This window comes from Macrosteles quadrilineatus, unplaced genomic scaffold (genome assembly GCF_028750875.1).
Source record: "Macrosteles quadrilineatus isolate MER2022 unplaced genomic scaffold, UCM_ALF_1.0 Scaffold_8__2_contigs__length_117827958, whole genome shotgun sequence".
Classification (NCBI taxonomy): domain Eukaryota; kingdom Metazoa; phylum Arthropoda; class Insecta; order Hemiptera; family Cicadellidae; genus Macrosteles; species Macrosteles quadrilineatus.
Window position 1 is genome coordinate 88,807,559 of NW_026542601.1, and position 16,153 is coordinate 88,823,711.

General features: G+C 35.2%; 1 protein-coding gene across 1 annotated transcript; it reads right to left on the reverse strand.

Annotated features, from left to right (window-relative positions):
* Positions 1-1,259: 1,259 nt before the first annotated feature.
* Positions 1,260-14,995, reverse strand: LOC129000782 (neuroguidin). The gene is made up of 8 exons (XM_054427778.1): positions 14,766-14,995; positions 13,649-13,795; positions 11,535-11,649; positions 8,264-8,424; positions 6,832-6,940; positions 3,676-3,853; positions 2,616-2,812; positions 1,260-1,334 (listed from the first exon to the last, which is right to left on the reverse strand). The coding sequence occupies exons 1-8, from the start codon at positions 14,784-14,786 to the stop codon at positions 1,309-1,311; spliced, it is 954 nt and encodes a 317-aa protein (XP_054283753.1). The 5' UTR covers positions 14,787-14,995; the 3' UTR covers positions 1,260-1,308.
* Between the last annotated feature and the right edge of the window lie 1,158 nt (positions 14,996-16,153).

Below are 16,153 nucleotides of genomic sequence, written 5' to 3' on the forward strand. Positions count from 1 at the left end.
AAAAGTATTGCTGCAGCTGTGTGCAGTATTTGAACACCAATATTTGCCACAGTTACTTATTATCATACAAGCATCAAGAAATATATCTATTTGTGGTGAAGACAACCATAAACTTTTGGGTGAGATCCAACTGAACTTTATCTAGGCCTACCTTGTTAAAATACATTCCAAGAATTTCCTTTGACTTTTGCCAATTTGAACTTGAACCAAATTAATATTATATTATTTTATTAGACTATTCCAAATCCTAACTTAAATCTTTCAAAAAGTGTCTAATTGAACTTTAATTTGTGATGAACATTAGGCCTATGCCTATAAAAAATCACAGTCTGCTTTTAGCCTGCACGATACCCCTAGTACCCAGAGATATAGAGAGTTTCACCATACAATGTATAATAACCCTATTTATAAATTTTGATCAATACATGGTATATGTTTATTATTGTAAACTCTGGACGTTTATTTATTTACCACATCTACTTAGTAAACTTTGCATTGGTCAACAAGTAAACTCAGTACTAAAAATGTAGGCTGTGTATGTGTTTGACCTAATGGGATTTTGACCTAGTGAACCGGTCCTACGAATAACGAAGAACAAATATTTGATCAAACAATCTATTTGGATGTGTTGCTGAAAGTCAACGGTACCAGAAGGTCAAAAATTAGGAATAGTGTATTCAAAAAGCCAGCGGGCATATCTTCTCATATGCTTCTTATTATGTGCAGCCACAATCGAGGACCACAGCACACCCCCTATAGTAGAGGACCAGTAAAAATAATATTTATGTTTTCTTATCTTTGCTTGAAACCAAATGCTGAATCATGCTTGAACCTCTAGCACATAGGAGAAGCAAAGAAACAAAACACTTCAAGCAAATCGTTGTGCAACATTTTGCTTCAGGTGAAATGCTGGATCAGTGTGCGCCCAGCCTAAGCAGTTCTGGTTGTTTACATTGAAATGTCAACGCAAAGGCAAACAAAGATTGTGAATGTTCTCATGCTTCCATGGAGACCAATATTATTTTTGAAAACCTCACCTCATAACTTACATCCAAGGGACGTGGCCCAAGAGGAACTCAGGGAAGTGAATAGGCCTATGACATTCCTTGATTGTGGACCATCTTTGTGCCTAATTTTGGCTCTATTTTCTAGTATTTTAGATGTGGCAGCCACACAGACACCACCTCAATTTTATAATAGTATAGATAGATTATATTGCAGCTGCTGGACTTTTTATGGGTGAAATAAAATACAAATCATACAAAGAAAACCAAATATATATTTATATATATATATATATTTTTTAATCTAACGGGTTCTTCTCCTTTTGAAAGCTGAAACAGAGTTAAGAGAAATATTATAAGCGTAAAAAACTAGCTTCAAATAAAAATCCAGTTGATTATTTTACCACTAAATTACCCTGAAACCAAAAGTAAATTTCCCTTTGCCAGTGGCTAATATAGAGAGATGAGAAAATTATATGTCTATACAGCCAAAATAGTTTTAATTGTTTTTTAGTTTTAAATTGATAACTTAAATTAAAATTAAAGCACACCTTTTAAACAATGGTATAAAGTATATACATAACAAGAAGAATTATTATACATGTAAATATTTAATTTAGAAGGCAAAGCAAATGCAGCCAATAATAAGACCGTGACACATCTTGTCCCAACTACGAATTATTGGCGTCAGTTGAGTTTTGTTCTAATCCAAGTATATTTAGCAATGTTGATTATTTAAACCGGCGATTCTCTGTTTTATGATACCGTAGTCATTGAGTTGCACTGTGTATACTCAATGATAATATTCATTAATTTGCACTATACCACTTTATAATAACAACCATATTAAATAAATCATAAATATTTATCTGAGACTGGATTAATAACAGAAGTCAGCAAAACAAATGGTAGGTAGTGGTTTTTTACTTCTTTAAAAAACCCCTAAGAATTAAAGTAGGCCTAATCCTGGCTAGCAAGCCTGTTTCAATCTCATATACAAGTATAAAAAAGGATGTTGGTTTGTATATTTGTTATATTTGGCAGTGATAATCACAGACACCATTGGACTGATGCACACAAAACTTGGATACCAAACATTTTGTGATTATATTTCCAAAGAAATAAAGGAACTAAATTGAAATTTAGCTTGTGGATCGACATGTTTTTGTTTTCGATTAAGGTCTTAGTTGAGCAATCCCTATACAATCTACTTGCCAAATTTCACTTTAATGCAAAAGTACCTCCTCACAAAATCTTATCATAAAACACAATCTATACTTGGCAGGAAAACAAGTTTACCTTCCTTCGTTTTCTGCTATTAAGAAAGGTAATAGTGGTGATGAAATAAGTAACTATTAGTTGTCTCGTTTCATTGATTGAAAGTTTATCTAATCCAGACGTACAAAGGGTAAAGATTTACAGGTACAACAGGAAAAGACTTACAACAGGTAAGGCTATAAATTTTAGCTAAGAACTAGGAAATCCATTTGGATAAACATGAAAAACCTCTAAAAAGATAATTGAAAGCGGTTACAAGAATCTCAAGGATTAGCAAAAGTATTGTTATTTTCAATTGTCTCTGACACAAGTTAATATTAAAAAATAACTCACCTTTCTTTTTATCTGCTTTGCCACTAGACTTGCGTTTACCCTTCATCTTGCCTTGAAAAGCTGCTTCATCTTCAAGAACTTGGATGTCTTCAAAGTGAGTCAGCTGGTCACCAATGTTGCCAACTGTCATTGAGTAACGACTTTTATGTCGGTCTTTTTTCATTGTTGGCAGCCTAGTGAAGTATTCTTCTTCATATCTAAGGGCACACAAATGAAATATTAACATTGTTAGTATATAAACAATACCCCCGCCACAGCAAACCTGCCGACTAAGCGAATTTCCATTTATCTGAATTGATTTTCAATTAAAACTATTTAAATAACATTAGGTTTAACAAGTACCTAGGTTTGCTGCTACAAGGAAACTGAAACTAATAATGTGTTTTAGTAAAATATTAATAGCTTAGTATAAAATAAATAAATTTGCCAATTTTTAAAAATATATCCATAAACAAGCAAACTACATTTTACAATATTCTCCATAAGAATAACATGGGAATTTTAAATTTAAAATTTTTTTTATTTTCTCCGTTACCAATAATTGTACAAAAATACTTTTATATACTAAATTATTTGTATTTTTAAGCTCTTTAAAAAGGTCTAGAGAGAAATTGGAAAATTTTGTGCTTTGAGGGTCAGAAATGAGAAAAACCGATTTTTACCCCATAAAACCCCGTTCCTATGGTCCGATCATGCTGGTTCGCGAACTCATTCAAGTTTATCCCGCTTTAAACCAAATTTTATCAAAATCGGATAAAAATTACTCAAGTTATCGTGTTCACGGACACACATATATATATAAAAATTTGAACGAATGGTTTTTTTGGCCTCTGGGGACATCAAAATGAAAAAGTAAATCGGTCCCGGGCTTGGGTCTTACCATGCCACCTACGGTAATAGCTACTTCCCTATAGGGAAATTCGCTAACAATGTTGCACATGCACAGATAATTGTGAACTTGCAATATAAATAAGACCATTGATGAATACACATCGCCAATTTGTTCATCTGACTGTGATTTCACTGTCCAATGATACACATTCAATGATTATGTACTGACCGATTTTTGAACCTCTGCTGCTTGGTGAGAGACTGCTTGAGAACATTGCTGTGAGTCACCTCTGCTGGAGTGTCCAGATACTCCTCTCGTAACTCTTCCATCACAGAGCTGTGCAGCGCTCGCTTCCTCGCCCTCTCTACCAGCTTCTGCCTTCTACTGGCTGCATTCTCTTCCTCCTCTTCACAACCAAGCAAAACAAAGGGTGTAAAACAAATGTTTGAAAACTGTGTCGTAAGTCTATGCAATGCATATTTTGAACGATTTTATGTTAACACGTTCTCTACCGATTGTCACACATATGCGACGCTGCGGTTATTGCCACGGACCGAGGTATACGTTTTAATATTGCACATAGACCAGGTGTCACTTGGTTATACAGTACACGCAGACCACGTGATGCAGCAAAGTGAAAAACAGTTTTGCCAACTATCATATGACGTCACTAATCATCATAACCACAGACCAAGTGACACACATATGCCACAGACATCCCTGTAGACGACTGCAGAGAATTCAGGGCCTTCAAATATACCGTTACGAAGATATAAGTTTTTTAATATAACATTGGGACACCGACGTAAATACGCGACATCAGTCTATTTTAATGTGACCAACAGTCTATCGGTAAAAACCGGTTGTCGCATATAACGCACATATGAATGAAGGAAACGCTGGTCCATATGAATGAAAAATTTAGTACTATTGCCATTGGAGAAGGAATTAATGCACTGCCTGCAGCACCCTCTTTCGGCAATTAATTTTACCGAATTTTTAGATTTTTGAAAGAAAACAATAAATTAATAATTCTTTCGCCAATTTGTTAACAGTGAAATTGTCTGCAAAAAAAGTGGTAATTGGGTAATCAAAGTCAAAAACAAAATTTGTTTAAACAACTTTTTAAAAGTGAACTTGATTTACAAATTCCAAGATTAATACAGACACCAAATGACACTACTATTATAAAGTTCAATTGATTCCCTCCCTATAAAAATCACAAGCTGTTTACTTTTTTTAAGTAATAACATAGAAAAAAAATTGTTTTAGCCCAGCTGATTTTGGGTTACATCTGGTTACCATGGCAACACAACCTTGTTTTTTATTAGAAAAAATAAATGAGTAAAGTAAGAAGTAAAAGTAAGAAGAATCAAAAAGGGGGGAAATAATAATAAAATAACTAGTGGCGCTGTGTAACGGTGACACAAACGTTACTCGTACGTCGGCCACCGGGCCTGCAACGGCCGTACGAGGAACACTTGTAAGTTGGCGCCAATGTGTCAAAGACCGGTAAAGTACTACAACAACAGTTTTATTAACACGTTCGCTACCACAATTATATGGAATTTTCATTCACATAGACTAGAGTCGCATTTGTGCGTAGAATCGTTTCTGACCACCGACGCATATTTGCGTCAGCTGGTCACATTGAAATAAACTGACGACGCACACTCCCGCCTGTGTTCCATTGTTAATAAACAGCAGGGTGTCCGCAGAAAATTTGTCATTAATTTCAACGACTTTCCATTCCATGACCATTTTTCATTGATTTCCATGAGTCACAAACTTTACTCGAAAATTATAACATAACATACACACACGAATAATACTGCCTAGACAAGTTACAGTAGAGTCCCGTTAGTCCGAAATGGTTGGGACTGGACCCATTTGGGATTAAAATTTTTTTTTTTTTTTTTTTAAATATTTTAAAAAATTTTTTGTCTTAGGACGCTAGGCACGAGCCCGGGATTATTTTTCACATTACTTTAGGCTAGACTTATCGGCTGTAGCATTATCACTTAAATAAAATCCATTTGTTATTTGGCGGGATTGGAACCCGAGACAAATATGAAAAAATTTTAATAAAAAAAAAATGGCAAAATATTTACTAAAAATACTGGATCAGTTGCTCAAGGTCTAAGTCCCGGAAGGTCTAATTAGACCTTCGACACACATTTTACAGTTTGTACTTGTTGCTGAGGGTCTAATCTGGCAGTATGTCGAAGGTCTAAGTCCCGGAAGGTCTAAGAGTACAGTCAATGTAAAAAACGCCTCCACTGATACTGTTTTAGACCTTGCGGGATTAGACCTTGGGCACACAATGTATATTTTGTAAATAAATGTTTATAAAATGAGAGTTGCTGAAGGTCTAAGTCCCGGAAGGTCTAAGATTTGAGTCCCGGAAGGTCTAAGATTCGAGTCCCAGAAGGTCTAATATTCGAGTCCCGGAAGCACAATTTTTATTTCAGCTGCGGTTTTTCAATACAGACAAAATGAGAGTTAAAAAATGAAAAATTATAAAATTAATTTTTTAATTATAAAATTGAATTGTCATAACCAAAACTAAATAGCCAAACTTGCTAATAATATAAAAAAGATACAAGATAAATATCGAATAAAGGTTAACTAATCGAAAAAATAGTTCTTTTCATAAAATAAAATTACAAATGCCTCAAATTCTAACAAAAGACAAAAGATGTACCGAAGTAATCGCATTCTAAGCAAAATCTTTGACAAAAAGTTAGTGTCACCGGAGGGATTCGATCTGGTTACCTCTTGGACATCAGCCGGTAACTCTATCCACTACGCCACGAACACCAATGGCTGCACTTTGTATCGTTGCGGTAATGTTGTTCCCTCAAGAGAAGAGAGTGACGTCACGCCATGACAGCCAATAGAATGTTCTTATTTAGTCCGTAACAAAAAAACCGCAGCTGAAATAAAAAATTACGGGCCGGACACGTATTGAGAAGAGGCAGAATGCAGACTGAGAAGAGTATTAGAGGGCAATGCGGTTGGAAGGCGACCTCGATGAATACCAAAACAGAGATGGTGGAGACAAGTGAAAGAAGACATGGAGAGAATTTGAGCAGTAGAGGAAGATGCAATGGACCGAATAATGTGGCAAAGATTTGTTGGTGCGGCTAAATATCACCTCCGATAAAAATGGCGCTGGGATTAAGTAAGAGTAGGGATAGTTTCCATTATTTCTTGTTATCTGACCATTTTGCTTATTCAACTTTGCTACTACCGACACTCTACTGTATTCAATTAAACAACGGGTAAATGTTAGATAGTAACAAGATAAGAGTTTAGACGTACTCCTTTCAAGAAACATTGAAATTTACCAAAAATATATAAAGACACTCATGAAAGACTTACCATAATGCATAGGAGCCACTCTTGGAGGCACATACACTCCTGGTTTTTTCTCGGATTTGTCTTTTGAAGGAGTTTCGTCTTCCTCTGACTCACTTTCACTCCCAGCCATCTAAAAATGATGTTATTTTGTCTTATTGTATTAAATGTATACATTTGTTGCATTTAGATCTCGTTTGAATACAGATAAAAACGTTTTAAACATATTACAAAATAAATAAATAAAGCCATAAACTTTTATACACATCACATAGTCAGGAATAACAACAAACAGCTTTGAATTAAAAATAATACGGAAAACCCAAATTAACAGCCGATAACGATCAGTTTGCAGCTATGTCCACTCTCGTGCGTTTTTGTGTGTGGCAAGCGCATGCCTTGACGCAGATGGACACAAGTAACTCATGCGTAAAGGCATGCCCAAAATGAGTTCAAAGGAGATCCATTCTATAGCACACATCGTAGGGCAAGACAATCCACCAGCTTTGGATTTCTGTGCGTTTCAACTTGCAACCGCTTTACATTTTTGACAAGTAGCCGGTGTTGTAGTTGTTTGAAGCAACATAAATACCCAACAAACATCAGAATTCATAGAAAATTATCACTCGCATGTAAGTTTGGGAGACATACCGAGTAATACATAAAAATAAAAAAATATATGAATTATATTAATTTAATTAAATGAAATAAGAAAATTACGAGTTTTATAGTACTCCTTCTTCCATATTGTACACATTGATTTCTTACGTTTATGGAATCTACGTTTACGAGTCTACGTTACGAGTGTTTATGAAGTCTTACGTTTATGAGTCTATGTGGTTGGGCAAACGCAAGGTTAAAAGAGGCCGCCAACATCTTTTAAAAAAAAATAAATAAAAATTCTTAACACTAATATTTCCTCCCCAATTCCTCCTATCAGAATACAGCGTCGTCTTCATTCATCTAGGAAAAAGTATCTAAAACGTGAGGATAGTGAGGCACGGGTGTGGACAGATAAAAAAGGAATGCCTCAAAGCACTTGCAATAACGTATACTGTATGCATGTTGAAGTTGAATTAAATGTTGAGTTGAAGGTTGAACTAAAGGTACGTTGAAATTGAAAGCGCACAAGTGTGGACATAGCTAGAGATCCAGTCATGTTCTAATGGAATTACTGCTTAAGTGTTTCTATAAGCTGATATAAGATACCAGCTGATGTAAACATTGCATATTTGTTTGTTTATTGATTTAGTGTTCTGTTTTTATGTTAGAATAGTAATGCAGTTTTGAAATGAAAGAGGAAGACCGCGACTACCAAAGAGAGTATTTAGGAATGGTGCACAGCATAGGGAATGGTTAAGGCCAAATTACAACAGAGGTGAAGGGCAGCAATTGCTGCTATGGGCCTCTAGTTGTAGTTTAATTAATAATCAGCTTTGAACCTAAATAAACTTACATTAGCAGCCATATTTTCAGGATTGGCTCTAAAATGAGTGGGATCGTTCTCATTACCAGCTCCTGTTAGAGCAGTTTTTACCAACTTCTCCATCATATACTTCAGCTTTTGTTCCAAGGGGCGAATTCGTTCCAAAACTGTTCTCATCTCGACCAATCTTTCTGTGAAAAGCGCAAGAGTTAATTGTTACTAATTAAATATGCTTTGAATAGAAGCAATTGTAGGAAAAACACACTGACATAGATAGACAGACTCAAATTAAGTATTTTCAATAAAAAATTATGGCAGGTTTACAGTTTATTTTTGGAGGTAGGTTTTATCTTATTTAAGAAATTATTGCAGACATTTTCAGTCACTATTTTTTTTTTAGAGATCCCCATGTCATCACTACAGCCTCGTGACCTCAGTTTTGCTAGTGCCACAGCCTGGTGTCTTCATTGTGTTACCATGTGTTGCTCTTTTTTTGCCAGGTTTTTATACTAATCTTGCTGTTTCAGGTATTTTTATTTTCTCCCCCTATGGAGAAAGTATTGTTTTCGTCAACATTTTTGACTTTTGAGTGGATATATCCGTTTTGGGCCCCCTGAACCCAAAACAAGTAGTTTTCAAAGTGATGTCTGTCCGTGTGTGTGTGTGTGTGTATGTCTGTCTGTATATGTACAGTGAAGCTACAGACCACACCTGTTGTCAGATTTTGATGAAATTTGATATCTAGGTACTAATCCATGGTATCTCCAGGGCATTTTTTAATTATTTTGATATTTTGATTTTTAATGGTGATTTCCCCATAAAATAAAGAAAAATTCAATTTTCAAGAAAATGGCGCAAAGGACTTTGATAAAAATTTAGTATAATGTAGCCCTTTAAATTATAAACAAAATTGTAGAACTCCCATCCAATAAAAATTGTGGTTCAAAAGTTGTTGTAACTTATGTTGTTTTCCCATAAAAATAACCTATAAAATAACTAAATAAGAGAAAATCAGATTTTTAAAAAAGCCAGTTTTGATCGGAATTAGTATGTGATGGTCCTTGTAGTTCTTAACAACATGGTGCAACACCCCTTTGCTGTAAAAATTACAGTTCATAAGTGAGGCCTCTGCTATTTTTATCTATGACTTCTTAAAATTGATTGTTATGTCGCTGTAGGCCTACCATTCATCTAAAGGAGATCCTAACGGATTTTTGAACATACTTGATCAGGTTTTAAATTCCATCACTGTCTCCTCCAATAACAATATTATAACATTGACTATTGGATACTGAAGATTATAGTCTGACCATTTTGTGATAAGTTTTAAAACCTTCAAAGACCGTTACTGAACTGTTAAATATCCTTAATAAATATACAATTTTGAATACTTAAATGATAGGCCTACAAGATAAGATAATTAATTGTCTGGATAATGTATTTATTTATAAGAAAAATGCTACTATAACATCTGTCAGCTTATTAAATTTCCCATACTCAGACCACAATGGCATGCTTATCAAAATGAAACTGACAACTTTGTTGAGTTACAATTTCCAGTAAAGAATATTAATGATCTGCTCTTGAAACTATCTTCACGTGACTGGTTAAAAATGCTACAGAAAATTAGGGGTAAAGCCTCTGAGAGCTTGTTTCAACTTGTATTTGATACTATAATTAATACGCAGAGGATACGCGTCCGGTAACCGGTCGTGGATTAGGTGTTCGAGTGACGTCACCGGGTTGTGGGGGGGCCCGGAATACCATTATACAATGTAAGACCATCGGTGTTCCTGGTTTAGTGGATAGAGTAATCGTCTAATGTACAAGAGATTTCTAGATCGAATCCCATCGGTGACACTAACTTTTTGTCAAAGATTTTGCTTAGAATGCCATTTTTCTTAACCCCTTGCGGCCGAATGGCGAGTATAGGTCGCCGCCCGCCATTTTCCCGACTGCTAGAATAACAACCTATACTCGCAAAAAATGAAAAAAAATTGACCTCAAAGGGTTAACTGTACACCTTTTGATAGCATTTGAGGCATTTATCATTTTATTTTATGAACAGAATTTAACCTTCAATCAATTTTGCCACCATCAGCAAGATTAGTTAGTTAGGTTAGGTTATGACAGTAACTGCCGGACGCCTAATCCATGTCCGGTTACCGGACGCGTATCCTCTGCCTAATGAATTACATTATTTTTTCAAAAAACTTACAAAAAAAGAGTGATAACAGTCTTAGGTTAAAAGAGAAATTTGGTCAAGAATGGGGTACACCAATGGTTTGGCTATGATTAAAGAAAAGTTATTATTCATAATTATTTTATGAAACCCACCAAAAAACTAACCAAAAAACCCACATATTCCAGATACAACAGTTTACCTCTAATCAAGCCAGAACAACAACAAAAACGCCATGTTAATAATACAAAACCTATACACCCCAGAATGCACCATGAAATTAACCTAAGAAACTGCTGGACCATTTTATTTGGGTGCCATAGCAAAATGTAAACATCCTGAGTGTTCTCATGGCAGCCATGGAGACCAATGAATATTTACTTTTAAAATCCTTACCTAAGAACTTTTAAAGCCAAAGGGGCTAAGCCCACAGTCTGTATCGAAGTATGAATAGTCCTATTACCATCCTTGATATGGTAGCAAAATCTCAGTCAGTTCAGTAGTTTTTATATTATTTAGTAACAAACATACAGACATGGTACCATTAGATTTTTAAATAATAGTATACAGGGTGGCCGAAAAGTCCCTTTACACTAGTTGGTGTTTTAGGGCCGAAGCAGTGGTTGGGGAAGGGAGAATGAGGCTTCATTCTCTACTAACACTGTTTCCTTACTACTCACGTACAAATATTTGCTAATCAGTTATGTTTATAAACAACAGTGTTCTACGTACTGCAATATTGTGTAAAGGGACTTTTTGGCCATTCTATAGATATGTTACATCAACATATACTACTGGTAACAACTGCATCAAATGATAACATCAAATTATAACATCAATTATGGTCGTCTACTAGGTTATATACGAGTTTTATGTCAAAACATGAATACATTTTCAGTTCTTGTAAATTTAGCAAATGCATCAACATTTGGATACAAGCACTGTCCTATAACATTAAGGAAAGGCTAAATATTCAGGTTTCCTTTTGAACTAAGGATTTTTGAGATTGGCATGTACAAATTCAAAAATCCAAGAACTGGAATATTGTCCTAAATTTCTGAGGCACCTATAAATAAGTGAGCAGTAAAACTAATAAATGTATAAAACGGATGTACTGACCAATTGCACCATCTCCTTCAATATTGTTTCCATGAAGTTTCTTTGCAATTATATAAACAACATTGGAGATGTAGTTAATCATCATCTGGTTTTTCACATCCAAAAGACTTATTCCCTGAAAGAAATTTTTTTTATTAGAAAAGATTTATTAATGCACAAGAAAGTCATTAAAGAATTGATTGGTGTGAGTGCACCCCCCAATGAATGACAGTTTCTTATAAAAAAATATCATATTAGGCGTTATTTTTTCTCTACTCTATCCCAAATTATTTTTAAAAGCAACTTTGGAGCCTGTGTGGAATCCACCCTCTTACTAGTTAAAATACCCCCGCCGCAGCAAATCTAAATTTAATATCTATATATTTAATCTATACAGGGTGAGTTTTAAATGAGTTCCCCCCCTACTTTTTTCTACATTTCTTACGATATCAACTCCGGACCACGTCAGATCATTGAAGAGTAGTAAGTACTTCATTTTGACTGGGTATAAATTTTTGGCCGCCATCTTGGATCCGTCATATTGGATACGAAGTTTTTTTTTTCAAATGTAAAGGTAGGGTTGTGACCCATCATTTTTAACTACATTTTTATGCTGAATATGATGCTGCAATCCGTTTTTAAAAATCTTGATTCATTCTAAAGTTATGAGAACTTTTTATAACATTATTTTTAGCCCATTTTAACATTGTGCATTTAGAAATAAGAACATAATCGCAAAATAGTGCTAGAAAAAGATTTATGTATGTTATGTGGTGTATACTTATCTTTATCTAGCACTATTTTGCGATTATGTTCTTAGTTTCTAAATGCACTATGTTAAAATGGGCTAGAAATAATGTTATAAAAAGTTCTAATAACTTTAGAATGGATCAAGATTTTTAAAAACGAATTGCAGCATCGTATTCAGCATAAAAATGTAGTCTAAAACGATGGGTCACAACCCTACCTTTACATTTGAAAAAAAAATTGTGTATCCAATATGGCGGATCCAAGATGGCGGCCAAAAATTTATACCCAGTCAAAATGAAGTACTTACTACTCTACAATGATCTGACGTGGTCCGGAGTTGATATGTTAAGAAATGTAGAAAAAGGTAGGGGGGGAACTCATTTAAAACTCACCCTGTATATTTAATATGCTAGGCATATTTTTGTCATAATTGTTTTGGAACAGTGGTGCTACCGATCACCATGTCCAAGGTGTCATTAGAAAGGTCTTAGCATGTAGTTTTGCCATCAAACAAAAAAACTTTGGAATTCCATCAGGGCTCTGCCCCAGTGGCCTTTAAAGTTCCCATGTTATTATTAGGGAGGAAATGTTTGTTTACATTTGAACAGATGAATACTTTTAAATTGACACTAATATTTGAAACAGCTGGTTATACTAAAATTGGAGACATGTGCTATAAGGATTTATTATATTAGTTGAAAAGATTGATGTTTTACTGTTTTAGACCAGTTTTTATTTGCACAAAATCAAAACATAACCAAAAAAATGTTCGACATAATGGAGACTATAAGACGTCGACCAGGACAGCCAATAGGAGGAGGCCGATGAACTTTAACTGGTAGACACGATCGAAATACAAATAATACTATTGTCGTTGATAGCCGAATACAGCAAGCATCCTTCCGTGTTGGCTTTAAGTGTGCTCTCCTACAGCCGCCTGAAGATTTCACATGTCTGGGCGTTTCTTCCCCTGACTGACAGAATCGGCAGTCACTTTCCAGAACGATGTTCTCTTTTACTCCCAGAAGACCTCTTAGCCTACAATGTCCAATTAGAAAACCTGTTAACATTCTCAAAGAGTTCTTATTCTGGAGTGGGGTACTTCCTTGTGTACCCTTTTTCCCCTTTCTAGGTGCCGGTTTTTCCTGCGCTGCTGATGCCTTCCTTTCATCCTCTTTCTTCCTGGCTTCTTGATTCGTGATTTTCCCCCTAAGGGTTGTCGACAAGCTAATTAGAGGAAAAGTAGGTTTGTGTGCCACTTTGCTGATACCGTTTGTTTTTTTATGCCTAAAAACTGTATACAAAACACAATATTTAGGTACCTATTCAAAGTAAATTTGATAAGTAACTTAAAAAACTCATGCCTGATTATAAACCATACTTACATCTTTTGTATTCAGTTTGCCACTTTTTATGTCAACCTTCAAGTTATCCACCAGAGTATTCAACTCACCAGTGGACTCTTCAATATCTTTTAAGAGTTTTGATACCTCAGTGTGAGACTGTTCTTCAGGGTTCTCATCATGATTAACCTAGACACAAAATTATAAATTTAATATCATTTAAAATTTAATAAATTTTTACAATCATTTCCCAATCTTTTAGGACATCTAGGCCATTGATGTGTGATCATGTTCAGCGCATTTTTGAAATTATTATTTATTGTGTTTGTAGTAGGCTACTTTTAACAAAGTGCATAAAAACAGTCTGGAGATAATATAAATCAACAACTCGATTCATTATAACCTAAACTTTACCTTCCTAATCTAACCTAACTTCAAAACACTTAATACAGTCACGAGTCCGCATAACACCCAACCTACCAACCTCACATGTCTAAATAAGAACTGAAGTAGTTCATAATCAACGCTCAGTTGAATTTATAAATGCCTCTACCGGTACCTCTTTGTCCTCTTTGCATAAACTTACTCTTTGTCATATTAGGTTTCTTCTTCTTCCCTAGACGATCCTTTCAATTTCAATCGTTCATGTTTGTGTTGGTCAGTCAATTCACAGCAAAGTTATGGCGACAGTGACCAGCCGACAAGAGGCATTACAGTAATAAACTTTAAAAAATCGTAGTAAGTTAAATTCAGTTTTTGTGGCAGCAGAAAAATTTTTGCACCATTATTTGCAGGTAAAAATCTAGTTTCCAATGATATATAACTTACTATAGAACGCTTGGTCACCCCCATCCAAATAATTTCCAATTTTGCTGAATAAACGACTTATGACCAATAACCGCTACAGCTTAGGCCTAACTAGTATCTCGTATTTGGGGTCATAAGTGCCCACTAGGCTACCTAATTTGCATGTAACAATACACAATTGAAGTTTTAGGTTATTTTGGGTTTAACCTAAGTTAGGTACAAGTTTTGCAAGTATTTTATAACATTTTGACACGGAAGTAGAGGTATCATAGTGAATTAGCAGAAAAGGTCCAATAAATTCAGAAAACACGCATGTTTGTTCACGTCTAAAACTTCACGCACGCTTCCTTACCTCGTATGAAATTGTAATCATTTTCCTATAGTCGTCCTCCTTAAATAGGCCTAAATATAGGCCTAACTTATTGCACAAAATTGTCACTATTTCAGTTTCAGAAACAATTTAGACAAGCTTATTTTACTGACTATGCACATCATACATAACTAACACGCTTTTGATTTTGAAAGACGAAGCGAAGCATTTATAAATACAACAATTATTTACACATAACATAACCTCAGTTAAGTTCTGTTATGTTCTGTCGTAGTCGTTCTGCTGTCGTGCTGTGCTGAGTTAGCCACTCCAATCCAATCCACTCTCCTCCTCTCACTCACTCTCACTACTAAGTCAATATAAAACAGAATTTCGAAATGTTACAGCAAGTTTGGTTGGTTAGGTTAGGTTAGATTAGAACTGTTTGACAACTAAATGTGAGTGTCCGTGACTGGAAAACTACCCCCCCGGTCTCTGACGTTTGGGGGGGGGGTAGTTTTCCGGGGGGCAGTCTTCCGGCGACCCACTTCACTCACACTGTTAGTTTAGTAGTAAGCTAATAATTAATTGTGCATGCATACATTCATTGCAAGGGCGGTCCTAGACCTATATTTTTTTTGGGGGGGGGGGAGGTTGCGAGGGTTCCGGAGGTCCTCCCACGCTACGGTAGAATTTTAAGATTATGTGCTAAAATGAGAGAATTTAAGATATTTTTGAGACATACAACAATTAATTATCCTATATTGATGTACAAGAGTCCCATATTATTATTGAAGGTCCAAGAATTTGGTTTTAAACATGTAACAAGTAAGGAGATTTTCATTAACACGTAGCTTGAACAACGAATGAATACAACAAAAAATACAATACAGTACGGTACATTTAGTTTAAATCAAAAAACACTTTTTTATTAAGTTAATATTTTTGGACCCTTGAATTAAAGGGTTCAAACTTTTCCCCAAGCATTATTTGGCAAAACATCACTCGAGTCATACATCATATAAATAAATGTATTTTCCTACAGATACCTAACAATGTACATGTTCTCTCACTGATTCGAGAAAGCAAAGTGGCCAATTCGCTCATCCATCAGTGAGACAATGTTAACATTGTCTCACTCTAATTGAGCGGAGCGAGCGAAGCGAGCGAAGCTCTTATACGTCGACTTTTATGCATTTCGTAATACGCAAACTCCTCCTAGACGGCTGAATCAATCGTTTTCAAATTTTGCATGGTGATAATGACCATATCGGTGAGTGCCAACATCTATATAGCGTTAAAAAAGTCTCTCAGGAATCCGCCCCACTGGGTCTCAAAGTTTCAATGTAATCCTTATGGAAGCAGTATTTGACACATTAACAAAGACATATGATCAGCTGTTGACTTTTGAATGCAGTAGATAAATAAAT